This window comes from Camelina sativa, chromosome 16 (assembly GCF_000633955.1).
Source record: "Camelina sativa cultivar DH55 chromosome 16, Cs, whole genome shotgun sequence".
Classification (NCBI taxonomy): domain Eukaryota; kingdom Viridiplantae; phylum Streptophyta; class Magnoliopsida; order Brassicales; family Brassicaceae; genus Camelina; species Camelina sativa.
The window spans coordinates 13,270,657-13,292,731 of NC_025700.1; the positions used below are offsets into that span (position 1 = coordinate 13,270,657).

Sequence of the window (22,075 nt, forward strand, 5' to 3'; positions counted from 1 at the left end):
TAATGGGTTGAAGAAAAAAATCATCATGTTTGACAAAAAATCTTCTCTAACTTATGCCAAATATTTCGAATGTTCGAGATCCACTACCTAATAGTATATGATTTTGGAACATGTCTTACCACACATCTCTTCCAATCGTACCCCATGATTGCTTTAGACTTCTCTTCTAACGCCTTCTTCATCCTATTTTATGTTGGCACATCTTTCACATGCCGCCTCTACCAGAGACCAAGATCATTGAATCTAACAACACACTTCAGAGTGATTTTGGACTTTGAAAGGACATGTAATCTCCACTACCAATTGTACAATATTACAGGTCAAGTACGACGGAGTGATTTTTTTTTTTTGGACTCCTTTTCCAAAAGAACATTATACTAATGAAAGTTGAGTGTAACTTTGATAGACACCGATTTACTTAGAGAGTTTAATTAAAGTTACGATATTGAAGCTTCAAAGTCCAAATTTGTGCTATTTTTGACTTAAGTTTAGCACTTCAAATTGCACCAAACAAGGAAGACCCAAAGATACTGATATTCATGCATGTGGCTCGTAAGCAACTTGAAATTGTTTTATCCACTTGTGACTTTAGTAAATAAATTAGCATATGTAAAACTTAGATGATCTATAATTCATCTTGTATATGTAAACAAACGATCAGTGTATATTTGGGGGAAATACAAATATACACTATCACTACCACGATAATAATAATATGAAAAAGAAGCACCATGAGACAGAAGACCAAACATTTTCTACAAAAGAAAAAATTTTGTAGCTCAATAGTAGTTAAACGCCTAATTGTTTTTGTAAAAAGATATATATTAATATTGTTAAAGAAGTTTCCAAGGTTTTCTTACCAGAAAAAAAATTCAAAGCTTAGTGATATTAACTTTCACATTATGAAAAAAATTATGGATAAAGCAAACCCGATTTTCCTGATTAAAGGTTGGCTAACTAGAAAAGCATGTTGACACTCCATATCAAACCGAAGGCCCTACTACTTTACTATGTGGAACTTATTCTAAATTGGCGTTTTAGTATTTTATTAATTATACTTTACCTTGATATTTTATAAAATTTACTATCAGTATATATAACCAGAAATCGACGTATCAAGTAAAATATTATATTTTAACGCATGAATTAATTTCAGAGTTAGTCATATTAAGTCTTTATTTTTTGTGCAAAGTCATATTAAGTCATTAAACCGATTTAATGCAAAAAAAATCAATGATTAAAAATATTTTTAAGAGATCTCTTTATTTTAAATATTTTATTAATCTAACTAAAAACAGATTATTATGAAAGGTTTATTCTAATATTAAAAAATGAACGTTTATAAAGTAAAATAGAATTTAGTTTTTTCTATATAAGGTTCTTGACTAAAACGGTTCTTATAAGATTTTTTAACCAAAAAAAAAACTGATATGAATGAATTAAAATGAAGAACATAGATTTATGATATATATTAAAAATTTGTTCTAGTAACAAGTTTTGATGTTTGGAAAATGGTTTAATGAGTGCAATGGTTGTTGTGCAACATGGATGGTAGAAAATTCACTATTTAGTAAAAAATTGTCTACCAAAAATACTTTTTACCCTATTTTTCAAACAATTAGATTTATGAAGATTCTCCAGTGACATAAAAATGTCAATAGATTAAGATCAAATGTTTTTTTTTCAAAATCTTCCCTGTTAATATATAGTTGATGTTTTGATTAATATATGAATAAAAATATTACTTAACACTCCAACTTTGAAATTAGAAGCAAAATTATAGTTGTTCTCCATGTGAAACAAATATAAAAGATATTATGGACCCTTAATTAAGAAATTAATAGTATATATATGTTTATCTTTAGAAACTCCCCAATTTTGAGAAATGTTGAATTACATACATCTATCCTTCTCTTTCTTTATCTTTTCATCTTTAAAATAAAATGTAACATTCAATTTTATATTTTTATTCATAAAAAAGTTTTCTTTAATCAATGAGACAAGATATTGATTAGATTTGTTTTGTTATGACAATAATGTAAATACATGTAAAAGACATAAGTAAAGAAAGAAAGAAGACAAAAGAGGAAAAAAAAGAGTCCACCATAGACACCACCAACTTCGTAAATATCTTAAACGTTTTCATATATTTCCCTTTCTTCGTTTCGTCGTCATTTTAACTTCAAGTTGAAAAAACTAGTTTAATGTCCAAGCCACCTGATTATTCTATTTCAAGTGTAGGGAAGAATTTTCAACAAAAGGCTTAAAAACATCACTGTTCTCACCAACTGAAATTTAGCATATAAACATGCATAGAGGCGTCCATGGATTATAACAGTTCTCACCACATTCTAAAGTATCAAACAATAAAAGAAAACATAATGTCTCCTACTCCAGAATGGGTCATGATGGGAGGAGAAGATGCTGAGAGTTACAAGAAGCATTCCGCATATCAGGTTTATGATTTATCTATATAGAAAATGATTATTGAATTCCTAGCTAGGTTATATCCTACGCTGTATTAACATTTAACAGTCTTCTCTTTCCTTTGGTTTTTATAGAGAGCTTTGGTGGAAGCGGCAAATGAAAAGATAAACGAAGTGATCTCAGCGAGCCTTAGTCTCGATATGATTTCAAATGGGTTTAGTGTAGCCGATTTCGGCTGTGCGAGTGGACCTAACACTTTTGTGGCAGTCCAAACCATAATAGATGCTGTGGAAGACAAATACCGTAAGGAAACCGGACAAAACCCCGTGGATAACATCGAGTTCCAAGTCCTCTTCAACGACTTAAGCAATAACGATTTCAACTCTCTCTTCCGGACACTTCCCTCGGACAGGAGTTATTATAGCGCCGGTGTTCCAGCTTCTTTCTTCGACCGGGTTCTTCCTAAGCAGAGTCTCCACATCGGAGTCATGAATTACGCTTTTCAATTCATCTCAAAAGTTACGAAAGCGATCTTGGACCAGGACTCTCCCATGTGGAACAGAGACATCCATTGCACCGGCTTCAACAGCAAGGTGAAGAAAGCTTATCTCGATCAGTACTTGGTCGACACCAAGAATATATTGGATGCTCGAGCTGAAGAGCTCGTGCCCGGGGGATTGATGTTGATTTTAGGATCATGTCTTAAAGACGGTATGAAGATGTCGGAAACCTATAGAGGAATAGTCCTGGATTTAATTGGAGCTTCTTTAAATGATCTTGCTCATCAGGGTATCATCGAGCAAGAGAAGGTGGACTCTTTCAACATCAGACTCTACATTGCAGAGGAAGGCGAGTTGAGGCAAATCATAGAGGAGAACGGGAAGTTCACAGTTGAGGCTTTCGAGGATATCAATCAGCCCATCGAGGAGTCATCAGATCCCAAAATCTTTGTAGCCTCCTCTAGGGCTGCCTTAGGTGGTATACTATCCGCACATTTTGGAGCCGAAGCTATGAGAAAAGCCTTTGAGCTCGTTGAGGTCAAGGCACAACAAAACTTTTCTCGCATCGAGAATGCCAAACCCGGAATGCAATACCTCATTGTACTTCGCAAGAACTAACTAATGATCCATATTGTGAATATGTGTGTCCTCCATGCATGGTTGCATTTCATCTTCTTGTTGATGTTATCTTAGCGTCTTTTGTATTCTCCACAATCCTACAAATGAATAAATGTTTTGGTCATTGTTTATGATTTTTTTTTTTGTCAAAAAGTCATTGTTTATGATTAAGCTTATAAAAATCTATACTTATTTAATTAAATTAAGGGAACCCCAAATATATACTGAGAAAATTATTCAAACTATCACACTTTAAGTTTTTTTTATTTTTGCAAAAATACTACAAAAGTTTTATTTTCCAAAAATACCATAAACACAAAATACAAAAAAAACAATTTTAGTTTTAGAGTATAGTTTTTATGGGTATAGGTTTTTAGGGGTATAGTTTAGTTTTTATGATTTAGGGATTAGTTTTTAGGGATATAGTTTACTGTTTATGATTTAGGGATTAGTTTTTAATATTAAAACTTTAGTTCAATTTTAGAATATTCTTTAAAAAATACATTTTAGTAATATTCAAATAAAAAATCACACCGTGACACTCTGCTTTCCTTTTCTACTTTTCTTCGAAGGCAAACCCTAATAATTCCAATCGCTAAACCGTCGCATTTTGGCGCCAATTTCCATCTTCCTCATCATGGTCTTCGATTCCGGCGTAACCACAATCGCCGACAACTCAGAAACCCTAAACCTCAACTCTACAAATATCTACTCATCAGTAATCTCCTCTATCTCTCTCCAATTCCCCCCACCGAAACCATTGTTCTCATCTCTTTCAATCCCTCAATCAAAACGAATCCCAAAAACTAAATTCATCATCGACCTCTTCTGCTTCCCACAACACTCCCCCCCACATCCTCATCCTTCGCCTTCTTCCTCTCGCATTTTCACTCCGATCATTACTCCAGCCTGTCGTCTTCTTGGTCTAGAGGAATTATCTTCTGCTCACACAAAACCACTCATCTCGTTGAACAAGTCCTTCAAGTTCCTTCACAGTTCGTCTTCGCTTTGCCTATGCAACAAACGGTTGTGATTGATGGCTTTGAAGTTGTGTTGATTGGCGCAAATAACTGTCCTGGAGCAGCAGAGTTCTTGTTTAAAGTCACGGTGGAGGATGGTGGATTTGAGAGGTATGTTCATACTGGAGATTTTAGATTCTGCGATGAGATGAGATTTGATTCATTTCTTAGTGGCTTTGTTGGTTGTGATGGTGTGTTTCTGGATACTACTTATTGTAATCCCAAGTTTGTTTACCCGACTCAAGAGGAATCTGTTGATTATGTGGTTAGTGTGGTAGATAAGATTAGTGAGGAGTGTGTGGATTCGAAGAAGAAGGTTTTGTTTCTTGTTGCTACTTATGTTGTTGGCAAAGAGAAGATTTTGGTTGAGATTGCTAGGAGATGTAAGAGGAAAATCGTTGTGGACGCGAGGAAGATGTCGATTTTGTCGGTTTTGGGGTGTGGAGAGGATGGAATGATTATAGAGGATGAGAATGAGAGTGATGTTCATGTTGTGGGATGGAATGTGTTGGGTGAGACTTGGCCGTATTTTAGGCTGAATTTTGTGAAGATGAATGAGATTATGGTTGAGAATGGGTATGATAAAGTTGTAGGTTTTGTGCCTACGGGGTGAACTTATGAAGTGAAGCGGAATAAGTTTCTGGAGGTTTAAAGATTCGATGGAGATCCATCTTGTATTGTATAGTGAGCATTCAAACTATGATGAACTTAGAGAGTACATTAAGTTCTTGAAACCTAAAAGAGTTATTCCTACAGTTGGAGTTGATATTGAGAAGTTTGATAGTAAGGAGGTTAATGAAATGCAGAAACAATTTTCTGGATTGGTAGATGAAATGGCAAACAAGAAGGATTATTTATTGGGTTTCTATCGCCAATCTTACCAGAAGAATGAGAAAAATGATATAGATGTTTACGAAGGGGAAGATTAAAAAGCATGTGAAGACGGTGGAGATAATGTTTCATCATCTACAGGACCCTTATTACATGATACAGCTCCTAGTTCTATGACTGAAAAATTGTTGGTAGAAGTACGTTATTCTTTGCCTGGTTAGGTTACTGAAGAGCAGATGTTAGATCTGATTAAGAAGCATGCTGGTGATCCTGTGGAAATCATAAGTAACTTTTATGAATGTTAAGTAGAGCTTTACAAACAATCCTTTCTTCACATGCCTTCCTTCCACAATCAGGTTGTTTTTTTAATGATGATGTAACCGACTTGCAACCAAATCCTGTGAAGAGCACCTGTCCAGATGTTCAAGTAATTCGAAAAGGTTTTGACTTACCAAGAAATATAAATTTAACAAAGGATGCCATTTCTCCTAGGAAAAGAGGCAAAAGCTCGAGCAGTATCCAAACAAGAAGGCCAAGAAAGATCCAAAATCGAGACCAATTGGTCTGAGGCAGCCAACCATTTTAAAATTCTTCAATAAGGTCTCGGATAGTGAATCTAATTTTGTTGCTTTTGGTTCAGAGACTGAAGAATGCAATATATATAAAAAGATAGTTCACAATGATGCTACAAAAGCATATATTGAAGTGACAGATCAATTTGTTGATGTTATTAATGGTTCTGAATCTTTGAGAGATTATGCTGCCTTCATCATTGACAAGGCTAAAGGAGATATAAATAGGGCATTGAACATTCATTACAGCAATCCCAGTGAAATACTTGACGAGCATGCAGGTGAGAGAGGATTCTCTAGCAAAACAAATCAGTTTTCAGAATGTTTACAAGCATGCTCCTCTCAGGAGGAAAAAATGCAACAGAAAAATCAGGATATGAAGTCAACATATCTGTGCAGCCATCAGCTGAAGAAATTGTGTACAAAAATTATATATCCATACCTCCTGAAAAGTATAAACCAAAAGAGTATGGTTGGTGTATTTATACTGCACAGTCTTTTAAATCTTATACCATATCATTTTTTTCTTAAATTTGAGAGAGTTTGTGTGCAAACACTTTGTTTACAGCGTTGTAGAAATTTTCAGCCAAGTTGAATTTTTGTGTTTGGTATAATGCAGCTTGTTAGAGGGAGGGACAACCAGCTCCATATATACACCTTGTCTGAACATTTGCTTCCGTTGAAGGTGAAAAGGGCAAGATCAAAGCTATGTCTATGCTTTGTAACATGTTTAGAAGGTTTCCAACTCTCTTTGTTTCCGGTTCACTCTGTTGATTAAGTTGCAGCAATGATGACTGGAACTTATATTTCTGTATAATTCTCATATATCAGTTTGTTGGCTCTCTCTCGAGAAGATGTTCTGTCCGCTGTTTATCTTTGCACAAATAAGATTGCCGCTGACCATGAGAATATTGTCAGTTTAAGTTTTATCTTTTTTTCGTTCTTGTTTTATCTGAATAGCATGAAAAAAAAATTACTGATCATGTATTAATTTTGCAGGAGCTTAACATTGGTGGAAGCCTAATATCTTCTGCATTGGAAGAAGCAAGTGGAATAAGTCGATCTACTGTTAGAGATATGTATAATAGGTTGGGGGATCTTGGTAAAGACAATTCTATGCCATCCGAGTTAATTTTTGGTTGTTTTTCTTTACTTTCCCCCTGGTGAAATAAGCTTTGAATATCAAAATTCTCAGGAGATGTTGCTCAGCTATGTCGACAAACACAAAAGTTTTTGGTTCCTCCACCTCCACTTCTAGTTAGAGATGTGTTTTCAACTCTACTAAAGATAAGGTAAAGAGCGTAAATGGTGATTCGTCCAGCTATTAAACTGATGACACTTTGTCTCTTTGAAGATGAAAATATTCGAGTTTGCTTGTTCATCTGTCTGTTAAAATGGCTATAACAAATATCTTTGTTAAAGAACTTTATACATATAACAGCATTTCTATTTTCTAAATTTTATATTGGTCTTGTTGGTGGCTTCCCTTCTTTTTACATCTATTTCATGCATATAGGTATAAGTACTATGGATGCCTAAGACAATGAGGATTTGATGGAATAAATTAAATGATTTTATGTGGTCACCAGATAACTATTCAGGTTCTTGAAAGTAAGTGGGACAGATTTAGATGACCTTGTGTGTTGAATTTGACACTCATGAGCAAAACAGTATGTGATTTCTGTCTGGTAATTCATTTAAGCTTTGGTTCAACTAAGGACAGATTCATTGTTAGTGGATCATTATAATGATCTCTGTTTTCTAGCCGAAAATTGTTTTACATCAAGTTATTCTAGAAAGATCCTAACAGTTTTCCTCAGTGTGCAAACAGGTACTGGAAGTACTAGGCAAAAGAAAAATCTCATTGTGAAGCTAATGCGCTCTTGTAGAGTAAAAGAGATCATATTTCTTGTTAGAATATTGGTAAGAGTTTCTTCAAGATAACTTTTTCATAGTATTGTTCATAACGTCTGTGTTAAAAGCAGTGATGTCCCTGTTCATGCCCATAATTTAAGAATTGGCGCTATGTTGAGAACTGTTTTGCCTTCACTCGGGCAAGCAATTGTTATGAATTCTTTCTGGGATTGCCATAACAAAGAACCATCAGAAAACTGTTTCAGAGAGAAACTTGAGGTTTGATTTTATTTCCTTTCTTAGTTTAGACAAAGTCTTCTATTATCAAGTCAAGTATGTTTTCAAAAATTTATATCCAAGTTTATGTTGTTAAGAGGAAACTTCAAAATTTCAGGGTGTTTCTGCTGCAGTAGTTGAAGCTTACAACATGCTTCTTTCTCTGGTGAGCTTTAAATGTCAACATTTACATTCTCTGCTTCTTTTTGCCTTTTCAGTTCATGCAAAATGTCATTTTAGTATTCTACTTATTTATTTATTTTGCATTAAGTTTTGTTTTTATGACTAATAATGTTAGGGTGAAATGGTGAATTGATCAAGAATTAGTGAAAATACAAGAATCTGTTTTTTTCTTAAAAATTTGTTTTCTGAAAAAAAATTGAGTTCCAGCTATTTACTTCAAACTGTTTGTTCTTTGTCCTACTCAGTATAGTAATGTTTTCAAGTAGAGACATCAATATCAATACATTATTCGTTATTTGTTTCCAAACACGATGTGGTTGTTCCTTCTCTCATGGAAAAAGACATTGAGTTTTCAACGTTAACTTTGTCAATGGTCCCAGGGATACCTATAAAACCCATGCTTGCAAAGTAATTGTGGAGATCCACATGATATCTTTGTTTGCAAGACAATGATTAGAACTACTGAACTCATGCCTATATTACTGTTTTTCATTGCAGAATTGCTAAGGGGGTCCAAGATTTTTTTAACTTCTTCCAAGACAAGGCTTTTACTTGTGAATACAAGTAAGTTTGTCTCAAGAACTTCTCTTAAACTACTGAAACTGATAAATTTCTGATTATAAACAGAATGCCTGTTTCTTTCTTTCGACTCACAACCCTTGAATTTTCTTTGCATTCTGTTAGATACCATTAAATGTTACAGTAGAGTTGATATTATTTCTACGGTCTTTGCACTTCATTGATCTCCACTAATCTTCTGTATTTTATGAATCACCTTGCTATTATGTCTACATATGACTTTCAGATATGATGGCCAGCGCGCACAGATCGATAAGTTACTTGAAAATATTGTGCGTATCTTTTCTCAGAATGGCGACGAAACAACATCCAGATTTCTGGATCTGGTTGATGTCATAAAACGGTTTTCTTGCCATGTCGCTAAGATATTCATGTTGGACGCAGAGGTAGGAGAATTTTCATATAATTCACTATATACCTCTTTATCTATCTAAACCCATCTAGGCACAAGAAAACGAGGCAAGGGACCTTTTGCTGGTTTTCAAAATCAACTTGTACTTGTTTATCATCAAATCTCTTGTTCAAACATGGTATACTGGATTTTTATTGTTTTAGGTAGTTGTCAATGATAGATTGAATGGAAACAAACTCATGTCATTCCAAGAGTTATCAACAAGAGAGAGAGGGAGCAAAGATGCTTTGATAACTACAGAAAGTATTAAGGTATTGACCACAATATCATACAACCTTATAACAACTATATAAATATGATTATCAGCATTAATGTCAAAAATGTCAGCAGTTTTCTCATTGGCTTTATTAATTACGTTATTGCCCCCTTGTCCTTTGTTGTAGCGACGGGTACAAACATGTCACCTGTTTTATCTCATGTTTTTATAATTGCTTGGATATGGGGACAAGTTTTTTATGTTTAGGATGTTCCACTCCATTTCCAATTGAATGTTAGTATGGAAGTTCACATCGTTTAGCATTTCAGTCTCTACTAATCAAGTTCTCAACAAAGCCAGGCAAATAGGAGTTTTTTTTAATTGTTTTTTTCTGTATGTTTGGTAATTTCCTAAAGAAAATTTTCCTTTTCGTCCTATTGTATCCATTGAATACAAAATTCCTAGTCCATTGTCATTTTTCTAGTTTTTCAATATGTTCTTCTAGATGTATATCTTACTTTCTTCTAATGGCTTTCTGCAGGTTAAAGTCTGCGTCTTCGTGTTTGATATTATGTTCGTCAATGGAGAACAGTATGAGTCTCTTACTCACTATTTTTATTTTTATTTGCATTTATACTAATAACCTATATGTTGATAAATGCAGGCTGTTGGATCTTCCCCTCCGTGAGAGATGAAGGCTTAATTCCCATCATTCTCTTTTTTTCCTTAACATGATGCATTCAATTTTTCTACCAGTTTCATATATGCACACTCTTATCTTACTTGGTTATGCTCAAACTTTCAGGTCTAAAGGAGGTTTTCCCTGAGACTAGACTAGGTTATCGTGAATATGATAAGGAAATAACTGTAAGTGCTACGGTAGCTTCTCAACTAAAATTTATAGGCCAGAACATTGTAAAGCCTTCTTATGTAAGTGTTTTGGTATTTTCACTCGATCATTGTTTAATAGGTGGGAGCAGAAGAAGTGTCTTTGAATAATCAAGACACTTTAAGTAGGATAAATGCTTTTGATTCCTTCACACGATGAATGAAATGCTTTTCTCGAAGAAGCATTTCATTCATCGTGTGAAGGAATCATGGTCAAGTCTTTAGATGTTGATGCTGAATACTGCCCTACAAAGCGCTCTGATTCATGGCTCAAGGTCTTTTTGCTGTAAATTATCTTACTAAACATAGTGTGTTTGGAAATGGATTAAATGTTGCTATTTTTTTCTGGTTCAGGTTAAGCGAGATTATGTGGATGGATTGGGCGACACACTGGATTTGGTTACTATAGGTTCTTGGCATGGCAACGGGAGAAAAGCAGGATGGTAGTAAAAATATATTTTCCAACATTCTCTCTTTACCGAAAAGAAAAATGTTTGAATTAGCCATGTAGCTTTTAAGCTCAATTGTAATCATAAGTATACTACTCGTAATTTCTCAAATGCATCTTGATGAATTCTGATTTTTCCTGTTATTGTGTGTAGGTATAGTCAATTCCTTATGGCTTGCTTCAACTCTGATACTGAGGAATTCCAAAGTGTATGTTGTGTCATGTCTGGTTTTTCTTATGCCTTTTACATCGAGGTAATGAAAAGATCAGCTACACTTTCGCACTTCTCCAATCATACAACCTTCAATGATAAATTTTATGAATTCGAACATTGTGACTAATGGTGGATATATGGATTTTGGTTTAGTAGTTTTCAGTTTCAGTGTTGTTAGTTTTCTAGAAGCTGAAACCAGTAGAACCCGTTTGTAATTCAGTACGGTCTGATATGATTGGGGTTTGGTTTTTGTGTGTTTACACATACATTTTGGTTCAAATTAGGTCCGGTTTTGGTCTATGTTTTTTCTCCCAATTGTGACTTGAGAACCATACCAAGCGTGATTCTACTTTCTAGTATCGAGGATCATCAATATTATGCTTATCTTGCAGATGAAAGAACTCTACTCCGGGGAAAAGATCCTTGCGAAAAAGCCGCCTTACTACAGAACAGGAGAGACACTTGACATGTGGTTTTCCGCAGAGGTTGTTTGGGAAATCAGAGGTGCAGATTTCACGGTCTCGCCTTTTACAGTGCCGCTTTAGGGCTAGTCCATCCATCCCGAGGCATCTCTGTTAGGTTTCCGAGATTTATTCGTAAAGTGACAGATAGAAATCCCGAGGAATGCAGCACGGCTGCAGATATCGCCGAGATGTTTCAAGCTCAAACCAGAAAAATGAACATCGTCTCTCAATAGTAACATGCTTCTATTTGCTTTTGCTTCGTTTAGGCGTTTTGGCTAGCAATCTCTTGGCAAGGGTGTTTAAAATTAGTTGCCGATATTTTATGTGGTTTTTAAATCAATTTGTAAAGTTATGTGTAAATTACCCCTAAACTATGTAAATGTTTTAGCCAATATGTATATATTATGTATCTGCGTCACTTTTTCTCTTTTGAAGTCGTAACACACAAACGGTCTTATTGGTAACAACAATATGGAAATTAAAATCGAGAAAAATATCAAAAACAATAGAAATTGTAAATTTTGAGACGGTTCAATCCTTGATTTTGCAAATGTAAATTTATATAATAACTTTTTGTTGCTTTTTGTAAACAAATGATAGAAATTTTGTTAATTTAACCAATGAGGCATGTTGTTAACTAAACAGATAAAACTCATTTACGGTGTTAATTGCCCGTCAGAAGTTTACATCTAGTTTGAACGACGTCCTTTGATAATTAGAAAAAAAATTGTAAACTCTCAAATTTTGAAAATGTAAATTTATATAATAGCTTTTTGTTGCTTTTTATAAACAAAATAATAGAATTTTTGTTAACTTGACCATTTGAGGCATGTCATTAACTAAACAGATGAAAATCGTTTACGGTGTTAATTGTCCGTTAGTCAAACGGCGTCATTTGATAATTAGAAAAAAAAATATCAAAAAAGAATCATAAATTCTCAAATTTTGACCTTTTTAATTTCTAATTTAAAAAAATGTTATTTTAATCCCCAATTTTCAAATTTGGACCATTTTAATCTCCAATTTTGAAAAATGTTGATTTGGTAAGATGAGATTATGATGAAAGTTTTCATATATGTATCTTATTCTTACATATAGGATATTCAAATTAAAAATTAAAAATTAAAAATACTAAATGATCTATTATTGAAAGCGTCTGCTGAGCGCCTAGAGTCTAGACGGCGCCTAGGCGGCCACCTAGACCGCTTTTTTGAACACTGAGCGCCTAGAGTCTAGACGGCGCCTAGGCGGCCACCTAGACCGCTTTTTTGAACACTGGGATATTCAATGAATTTGTAATAGCTAATTGTAAAATATAAAAAATACAAATGTTTTATATAAACATGGTAAAATATACTACTAGTAAGGTTACAAATCACAAAAACTATCACAACTCCGTCATAATGTTTTGTATCACTAATTAAAATTTCAACTTTTTAGCAAAATTTCCCTCCTCGATTTCGCGACTTAAGCACTCTCCTCCCGCCAAATCAACGAACCGGTAATAGCCGGTCACCTTTCATACGGCAACCGGTTATAAGAAAGCCCCCCTTCCCTTCCCCCAAAATCGAAACCTTTCATCTTCTTCTTCTTCTTCTATTCGAATCGCTTCCTTCGTCTCTCTCTCTCACTCACCACCACCCGATTAAACATCAACCTCGTAAATTACAAAACCCTAGCTCCTTCCTTGCTTCGAATTTGTTTAAAAACCGAAACTTTTTTTAATTTTGTTATCTGGGTTCTCTCTCTCTCCCGAGTTTGAATGAAGTTTTAGGGTTCGATAACAATATATAATGAGTGCTATCAACATCACCAACGTCGCCGTCTTGGATAATCCTGCTCCTTTCGTTAGCCCTTTTCAGTTCGAGATCTCTTACGAGTGTTTGAACTCTCTCAAAGACGGTAAAAATTTTCTCCTTTTCTCCCCAGAATTTGAAATTTTTTTTTGATGATTTGCTTGGTTTTTGTAAAATTAGGTTTTAGTATTCTTCTTACTGATTGTGATTTACCCTTATTGCTATATCAGATTCATGCTTGGTTATGATTTGTGATGTCAATTTAAAGATTGAAACTTTGGGATTTTTAGGGTGTACTTGTAGAAGTCCTGTTGTCTTATTAGTTGGATTGATGTATTTGCACAAAGGTCTCGCCTTTGATTAGTGTTTTTTTTATGGTGTAAAGCTATGATAACGTTAGGTTTAGTTCAGTACTTAGACCTCAGCTTTGCTTTTGGTGCACAGATTTGGAATGGAAACTGATCTATGTAGGCTCAGCAGAAGATGAGACTTATGATCAACTTCTAGAGAGTGTTCTTGTAGGACCTGTTAATGTTGGCAACTACCGGTTCGTTTTGCAGGTAACATTGGCACACTCCCTTGTTACAGTTGTGGCCTTATCAACAGAGTCTTGGTTTACCTCTCTATATTACTGTGTTTTTTTTTACAGGCGGATCCTCCGGATCCGTCAAGGATTCGTGAAGAAGACATCATTGGTGTCACTGTGCTGTTGTTGACATGTTCTTACATGGGTCAAGAATTCATGAGAGTTGGGTATTACGTGAACAATGACTACGAGGATGAGCAACTCAGGGAAGAGCCTCCAACTAAGGTTTTGATTGATAAAGTCCAGAGGAACATACTTTCAGACAAGCCTAGAGTGACTAAATTCCCTATTAATTTCCATCCAGAAGATGAGCAGACTGCTGCGGCCACTGCCGCTCCTCCTCCTGAACCTTCTAATGAACAACAACAACAACCTGATGTCAATGGTGAAGCTCTGGTTTTGCCTGATCAGCCACCAATTCCAGAACCTCAAGAGTCGTGATTCTTCCTTAAGCCCAAGTCTGGATGAGAACAATCACCTCCGTCTCTTCAAAAGATGTTGCATTTTTGCTTTTCTCTACCTTAAAGCATTATCTGAAAGTATGTTGTACTTGTTTCTAGAGAGGCTCTAGGGAAGTGATTCTTGACATGTTTGAATGTTTTTGTTTTTTTTTTGGGGCAAAGCATTAATCGAAGCAAAGCCTACATTTTCCAAACAAGATAATGCTCCAAAGATCATAGAATTTTCTGAACCATCCCATGTTTTAGTTACTAGAATTTTCCGAACCATCCCATATATGATATATTACCCGAATACTAGATCGGAAATGAACTGAACTAACTAACATGCTCCAATCGAGTTCTGTTCCAAAACAAAAGGCAAAGACTTGAAACTTGAAAGCTTTTTAACATGCTCCAATAGGGTTGTTTCTGATAATTTCAGAAATATGAGGTTTACTTAATAAAATACTGAAATATAAGGGCAAAATTAAGACCAAACGAATCTAATTCTTTAAGGTGCTTCATTAGCCCTCCTCGTCTTCGTCGAAGTGTTCAAAACACTAAAACCCCAATGTCAAAATCCGGCGAAAACCAACCAGTAGATCGGTACCTTCGCCGGCAAGTACTCGGAGAAGGAACATATGGTGTCGTTTACAAAGCCACAGACACAAAGGTAAGCACCCTAAACCCTTCTCCCCGATTTCAATTTCAACCAATAGATTCAAACTTTAAAGCTTCGATTTTTATTTGTTTGGTTGTGTTATAGACTGGGAAAACTGTAGCAGTGAAGAAGATTAGGTTAGGAAACCAAAAGGAAGGAGTAAATTTCACAGCTTTGAGAGAGGTTAAGCTATTAAAAGAGCTGAATCATCCACACATCGTTGAGCTCATTGATGCTTTCCCTCACAATGGAAGCTTGCATCTTGTTTTTGAGTATATGCAAACGGATTTGGAAGCTGTGATTCGTGACCGTAACATCTTCTTATCTCCTGGTGATATCAAGTCTTATATGTTGATGACTTTGAAGGGTTTAGCTTATTGTCATAAGAAATGGGTTCTTCACAGGTTTAGTAAAGGAAGAGTTTTTTTTTTATTTTTTGTATGTTTGGTTTCTTTTTTTGTTAAAGGTTTGGTTTTGATGATGTGGTGGTTTGTTTGTGTTTGTTTAAGGGATATGAAGCCTAATAATTTGCTGATTGGAGAGAATGGGTTATTGAAGTTAGCTGATTTTGGTTTGGCTAGGTTGTTTGGGAGTCCGGATCGGAGGTTTACTCATCAGGTAATTTGATGATATTTTTGCTTGAATTGGCAGCTAGGTTAGTCTAGTTCTTGATGATTCTATTGGATTTGTTTCTTGGGAACAAATTGAGAGTAGATAGAGAGTTGTTGAGAAGACACCATGTGTTTTTGCTTTTAATGTTTGCATCCTTGTGTTTTCGGTTTGTGAAAGATTGTGATGGTTAGAAGTTGCTAGATACCAATTTGTTGCTGATGATTCTGAAATTGATTGGTTGTGTAGAAATCTCGTTAGCAGGAAACGAAAAATTTGTACAGTGCTTTGAGAAGACATCTTATGTTTTTAATTCTGATTCTTTGCATACCTATGTTTTCTGGTTTTGGTAAGATAAAAGATTGGTTATTTAAAGTCACTCGATACCAAGTTGTTGCGTACAGACTTATCGACATTATTTACTCTGGAGGATAGTGAAATTGATTGGTTGTGTAGGTGTTTTTTCTGGTTAGATATGCTTGTGGAAGAGTCCTAAAGTTTGATTCAGAATCAGATCTAAAGTATCACTTTTGGTTAGAATTTGCTTGTGGAAGAGTACTAAAGTTTGATTCAGAGCTGAATATGCTTATCCACACAGGTATTTGCTACATGGTACAGAGCGCCTGAGTTACTATTTGGGAGTCGACAGTATGGAGCAGGAGTTGATGTTTGGGCTGTAGGCTGTATCTTTGCTGAGCTATTACTTCGCAGACCATTTTTACCGGTAATGTCTAATACTATTTGTTTTAAAAAGATCTCTGTTTCTCAAAACATGTTTCTATACTTCAGGATTGTCTTTATATCAGTAGTTGTCAAGATTTATTTACGTAATGCTTTACTTTCTTCAGGGTTCTACTGAGATTGATCAACTCGGAAAGATCTTTCAAGCTTTTGGAACTCCAGTACCTTCCCAATGGTCTGATATGATCTATCTCCCAGACTACATGGATTTCTCCTATACACCCGCTCCACCATTACGTACCATTTTCCCAATGGCAAGCGATGATGCTTTGGATCTTCTAGCAAAAATGTTCATCTACGATCCACGACAAAGGATCACCATACAACAAGCTTTGGATCACAGGTTAAGTCTTTCAAAAGAAACTCACAAGAGAAAGAACAAAAAAAAACTTGTTTCATCGCCCTGATTATCATTTGGTTTTTCAGGTACTTCTCGTCTTCCCCATCACCAACTGAGCCAGGGAAGCTTCAGATTCCAGCTTCAAAAGGAGACGCCCTCGAACCAAAAGCCTCTGAGCAAAACCAACATGGAAGCAGCCCGGCCGTTCTGTCACCTCCTGGAAAAATGAGGAGAGTGATGGGTCCTGAAGGATACACTTGAGAAAATAATGTTTCATTTCTTTGTTCTTTCCCTATAGCATCATCACTTGTGGAGAAGTACATAACATATAATGGTTCTAGAATCCTGTTTTCAAATGCCTTTATGCTAATTAGATGCCAATCAAAACCATACTTAAGAAAGAAATGAAACAAATAAGCCATCTTTTTACCTTTGGATTCAAGTTCCACTAACTACAAACCTCAAACTGAGAACAATGAGATATACCACGGTAAAACATGGTTTTGTAATCGGTATCATCTATGTATTTTTTCTGAAACGAAGGACGTATCTGTTTCCCTTATGTATCTAGACGGTTCCTTCTGCGGTATACATTAGCAGGTGTCTTAATCTATGGTGGTGATCATATGCTTATTGTCATTAATATTTATGTAGGGTTGACAAAATATTTGCGATCTCCACTCCTATATGTGTGATCCATACAGAGCAAAAAAAAAAAAAATTATAAGGCCACTAATTGTACTAACAATTATTTTGATTGTTACACATGAACGAATCCCTCATTAACGTTGCTGACTCCACATTGCTTTTTAATAACCAACTTATTACAAAATTTAAGTAAAAAATTGGCTTTACAACTACATATTAAGTTATTATTTGGGAGAGTTGTTGGAAATAAATACTAAAATATAATATCACTTTCTTTTTTTGTTTTTTTTTTTCATACTTGATTTAGATAGTAAAATGTCAATGTATAAAGGTTTTTTTAAGTTAATGTTTCCTTCTTTTGGTTTAGGGACCTGGAAGACTTGTTTGCCAAACATGAATTATCAAACCAATTTAGTAGTTAGCCCTCTATATAGTATATAGATCGACCTCTCTCAGATAAGAGCTACGAAATTGAATTGAAAGGCCGTAGTTATGCCACTTGGCTTAAGTAGTTGTGGCAGTGATGCGGCGATACTATCCGTCCATGTATTAAATGTGTGATGTGGGAAATGAATGTTTTATGATCTGTCAAGGTCAAACAATTTAAATGAACGTGTATACTTAATGATGAATCAGAAAATGGCAACAGTAACATCAAAATCCAAACAGCTACACCAGTGGCAGGATCCTGAAATATAAATTATATAGGGCACAAATCATTTTACATTAATAATATTAAATTTACATAATAAAAATACTGAATAGATATTAATTTTGACCATTAGTATATTCAAATTATAGTATTTTTATGGTTTCTGAATATATTTAGTTGCATATTAGAAACCATAAAGTATATTTAATATGCAACTAAATATATTCAGAAACCATAAAAAATATTACTTTCATTGTGTATAATTTAAAATGTAAATATACTTTACAGTAGAATAGAATAGAAGGTTTAATTTTGTCAAAAATAACAATGGAACTAGAAACATAAAAATAAGACTGAAAAAAACTATGGAGCTAATCAAATATAATAACAAAACATATAGGTAGAGATTAATAAACACCTACACGTGGGCGCCGTGGAAAAAAAAAACAATCAAAAAATTCAAAGAAGAGTATTGAAAGCATCACCTAAAGTAGACTATTTTGCATGTGACCAAATTATATTTGTGGATATTTTATGTTATTTTATAAAATAGTATCATTTAAAATAAAATAAAATGATATAAATATATAATTAAATAAAAATATATAAACACTGTATGAATATATATGGGGTCAATATATTATATAATTAAATAAAAATATATAAAATTTAGAAAATAAACAAAGAACAATGTAATATTCTTTTTCTATTTAAGAGTAATATGATGAAGAGTAAAAATACAAAAATGTTCCTCTCCTAAAATTGATAAAGAATAAAACAAAAATTGTTAAATATCTATATCATTATTTAACATAAAAATATAGAAAGTTTAATTTATTGCTTACAAAAAACTATAACAACAAAAAAAATTATATATATATATATATATATATATATATATATCAATGCTTAGGCAAAACAGACTTTTATTAATTTTAAAAAGTAATTACAAATATGTTATACAGAATTATTGTGAAACGACCCGACCCGTTTTTATATATAATAATTAACTAATTCAACTAGTGGTATCATACCATACTACTCGCATAACCACAATCAAACCAAACAGCGGAAAATAACCAACAAATATCATTATACCAATAATCAGTAAATAATAAACCAATAATTTAATAACTCAATCCAGCAGAATCATAAACCAACAATCAGCATCCTAGCAACATTCTATGACTCAACTCTAGCAACCTAACATAAGTCAGACAACACATCAACGAGCCACTCGAACATTCTCTTTTTCATCGTCTTGATTCCACAATCACAAGTTGTCTTTACTTGCACCACAACACATATGAGATGCATGAGTATTGTATAAACACTCAGTAAAGCAATCCTCTCATCTAATGGGCTATATATACAAGCAATTGAGATATCTCTAACCACCAAACAATAATCAACAAACAAACAACAAACCAGGACAACTGCATCGACCGACACAAGCTTGCATCGGTCGATGCAAGCCACCTGCATCGACCGATGCATGCTCGACATTGCACGAAATCCCTAATTACATCGAGCTACGCCTACACATGGCATCGACCGATGCTCCTAGGTCAAATCGCATTGTCCTCCCATTGCATCGACAGATGCACATGTAGAGCATCGTTATTCCCGAAGCTTCTCACCGGATCTTCGTCCCTAAACCACCAAAACATCATCCAAAGCTACAAATAAGCTTCTCAAAGCCTCAAGTGACCAACAACGTTCTAACAAGCCAAGGAATCAACCATATAACACATAAACAAGCAAATCAGAGAAATCTCAGGCTTAGATAAGTCATGGTCTCGCACTCACCTTTGCCAAGAAGATTTTGACTCTAAAACGACATATCTACACTCCTAACAAGCTCTTACAATGATCCCAGTCATAGATCTCCACAAGAACAGCTATGAATCTCCCAAAAATCCTCAAGAAAGCTTTTCTCTCTCTTTTCTCTCAAAAACGGTCAAACTCGGCCAAACCCACGAGTTTCTCCTTTTATACACGACTCCAGAGTTTTTCCTAACCCCAAAATGCAACGTTTAACTTACTCGCTTCGAGAACAAACCGACCTTGCATCGATCGATGCACATCCCAAATCGACATTCCGGTTCGTAGATGTGACATATTATAACAATTATAACATACACAAATGTATGATCCATACAAAAAAAACAACAACAACATAAGGTAGATTGGCCATACTTTTTGAAAAAATAGTCTTATTCGCTAACCGATAATAAAATCCGTTATTAACTAATTTTATGTGAAATATAGAAATTTAATTCACAAATTTTAGTTTAAAATTAAAAGTAAAAATAATTAGATATAATATTAAATGTGAAATTATTTAATTATAAAATTAAAAAATATATAAGGTTAATTTTAATACATTTATTAAAATTTTAAAGATATAATTTTTGTTTGATTCCATTCATCGTGATGTAAATGTTATTTCTTTTCTGAATATTCTCTTTTCTATTCTTAAAATATGCTTGTTCTATTCCATATCATTCTTTTATTCATTTTTTTTTATCTTTTTTAATGGTCGCTAGTTTAAGCCAACATATTATATTTAAAATATATGCTTGAACCGTTGCCACATAAGGATACATGGGTAGTCTCATACAGTCATGCTTATCACACAAGTTATTTATTTACATAATAGTATACTTATCTTAATTTATGCAAACAGTTGGTTTATTCACTAAAATAAAATAAAACAACTTAATTAATTACACAAACTCTAGTTATTTCATTAATTCGTCAATGCTTAAACCATCGTTTTTTTTTTTTTTTCAATTTATTGTATTGCTTTGCCTTCTCATCTCTTAGGCTTTAAATGGGAGAACGAAAAAAAAACAGATTACTCTTTAATGCAGTTCTCATATCACTAAGTACTAGTAAAGAGTATTATTTGGCAGTCAGAGCTACTCTTTCCGTACCTACCACCACCACAAAATAACGTAACGATTACGTACCATATGACCTACCAATATCTTCGCACTGTCAATTTTTTAAAAAACTACAACGTTACCAATTAAACTTGGCGTAGTTAGACCATCACCATCGGTGCAAAGGTACAACATCGCTCAAAAAAAGGTATATATATATATTTTTTAATTATAACAATTTTTATATTTTTATTAAAATTAGACCACTACTAAAGAGACAGATGTACATACAGTACAAAAATCAGTTCTCAAATAATCATTTTGAAAAACACTCTACATTCTCTCTTATTTTTTTAATAGTTTTTTATTTTTTTGAGAAATTTGTTGAGCAACTCCCACTAGATTTGCCCTTAAATTGTTTTGACAAAACGTATGCTCCACCGAAGACAACTAGCTTTGATTAGAAGCATGCAATCACCAAGTGACAAGTATTGAAAGGATTACATAGAGTGTGGCCGATCGAGATACTCAGAGACGAGAGACATGCCTTTATTAAGCTTCACGAAGACAACTCTTTGAAATATATCTCAACTTCGTCCATCAGAACTCTTCACCGATTGGATGCATCATAGAGTTATTCCAATGTCAAAGGAAAGAAAACAAATTAGGTAGTTTTGTATTATCAAGAAGCATATATAAAGAGTGTTTGTATTTTACCAAAGTGACCGTAAATATGAAGTTGTGTAGATGTGGTTAAGGTTTGGTGAACGTAGGAGTAAAAGAAAGTTAAAACTATCAAAAGTGTTCTGTATCTATAATTTTCTTATAGTGTACGATGTCAGGTTATCAGAGCCCATTTTTAATAACTTTTTTTTCTCAACAACTTCTGTTTCTTTATCTATTTTTGAAAACTTCAACAAGGATAAGAAGAAGCTTAAGCAAATGGGTTCCTCATTAAATATTTTTTATTCTCCCGATTGGTTATCACGAATTGTTGAACACCTGGTCCAGTTATAAGTAAGCAAATAGGTTCGTCATCAGTATTATCATTATCTAAGCTAGAAAAATAGTCTCAATTGGTGGTTATCACAGATTGTGAACAGGTTATGTTGAGTTGAAAATTAAATTTTGTTAGTTTGCAAACGCGTAACAAATCATAATCATTATGGTTTACTACCGTAACAAATCATAATCATTATGGTTTACTACTTCTAGGTTATATGAACGTAGGGA

At 34.0% G+C, this 22,075-nt stretch overlaps 3 protein-coding genes and 1 pseudogene across 3 annotated transcripts; all 4 read left to right on the forward strand.

Annotated features, from left to right (window-relative positions):
- Window positions 2,327–3,662, forward strand: LOC104750454 (probable S-adenosylmethionine-dependent methyltransferase At5g38780). Its single transcript, XM_010472245.2, has 2 exons — window positions 2,327–2,456; window positions 2,562–3,662. The coding sequence occupies exons 1-2, from the start codon at window positions 2,382–2,384 to the stop codon at window positions 3,543–3,545; spliced, it is 1,059 nt and encodes a 352-aa protein (XP_010470547.1). The 5' UTR covers window positions 2,327–2,381; the 3' UTR covers window positions 3,546–3,662.
- Window positions 4,183–11,714, forward strand: LOC104753625 (annotated as a pseudogene).
- On the forward strand, window positions 13,051–14,521 carry LOC104750455 (probable histone chaperone ASF1A). Its single transcript, XM_010472246.2, has 3 exons — window positions 13,051–13,383; window positions 13,722–13,837; window positions 13,927–14,521. Exons 1-3 carry the CDS (start codon window positions 13,275–13,277, stop codon window positions 14,302–14,304), a joined length of 603 nt encoding a protein of 200 aa, XP_010470548.1. The 5' UTR covers window positions 13,051–13,274; the 3' UTR covers window positions 14,305–14,521.
- LOC104750456 (cyclin-dependent kinase D-2-like) lies at window positions 14,809–17,010 on the forward strand. The gene is made up of 6 exons (XM_010472247.2): window positions 14,809–14,976; window positions 15,070–15,368; window positions 15,474–15,582; window positions 16,172–16,297; window positions 16,422–16,657; window positions 16,741–17,010. Exons 1-6 carry the CDS (start codon window positions 14,875–14,877, stop codon window positions 16,913–16,915), a joined length of 1,047 nt encoding a protein of 348 aa, XP_010470549.1. The 5' UTR covers window positions 14,809–14,874; the 3' UTR covers window positions 16,916–17,010.

Excerpts from the sequence above, each read along its gene's own strand:
- LOC104750454 (XM_010472245.2), top strand. The coding sequence starts at position 2,382 with ATGTCTCCTACTCCAGAATGGGTCATGATGGGAGGAGAAGATGCTGAG. Across the intron at positions 2,457-2,561 it reads AGAAGCATTCCGCATATCAG|AGAGCTTTGGTGGAAGCGGC; the intron begins GTTTATGATTTA and ends TGGTTTTTATAG.
- LOC104750455 (XM_010472246.2), top strand. The coding sequence starts at position 13,275 with ATGAGTGCTATCAACATCACCAACGTCGCCGTCTTGGATAATCCTGCT. Across the intron at positions 13,384-13,721 it reads TTTGAACTCTCTCAAAGACG|ATTTGGAATGGAAACTGATC; the intron begins GTAAAAATTTTC and ends TTTGGTGCACAG. Across the intron at positions 13,838-13,926 it reads ACTACCGGTTCGTTTTGCAG|GCGGATCCTCCGGATCCGTC; the intron begins GTAACATTGGCA and ends TTTTTTTTACAG.
- LOC104750456 (XM_010472247.2), top strand. The coding sequence starts at position 14,875 with ATGTCAAAATCCGGCGAAAACCAACCAGTAGATCGGTACCTTCGCCGG. Across the intron at positions 16,298-16,421 it reads TTCGCAGACCATTTTTACCG|GGTTCTACTGAGATTGATCA; the intron begins GTAATGTCTAAT and ends TACTTTCTTCAG. Across the intron at positions 16,658-16,740 it reads CAACAAGCTTTGGATCACAG|GTACTTCTCGTCTTCCCCAT; the intron begins GTTAAGTCTTTC and ends TTGGTTTTTCAG.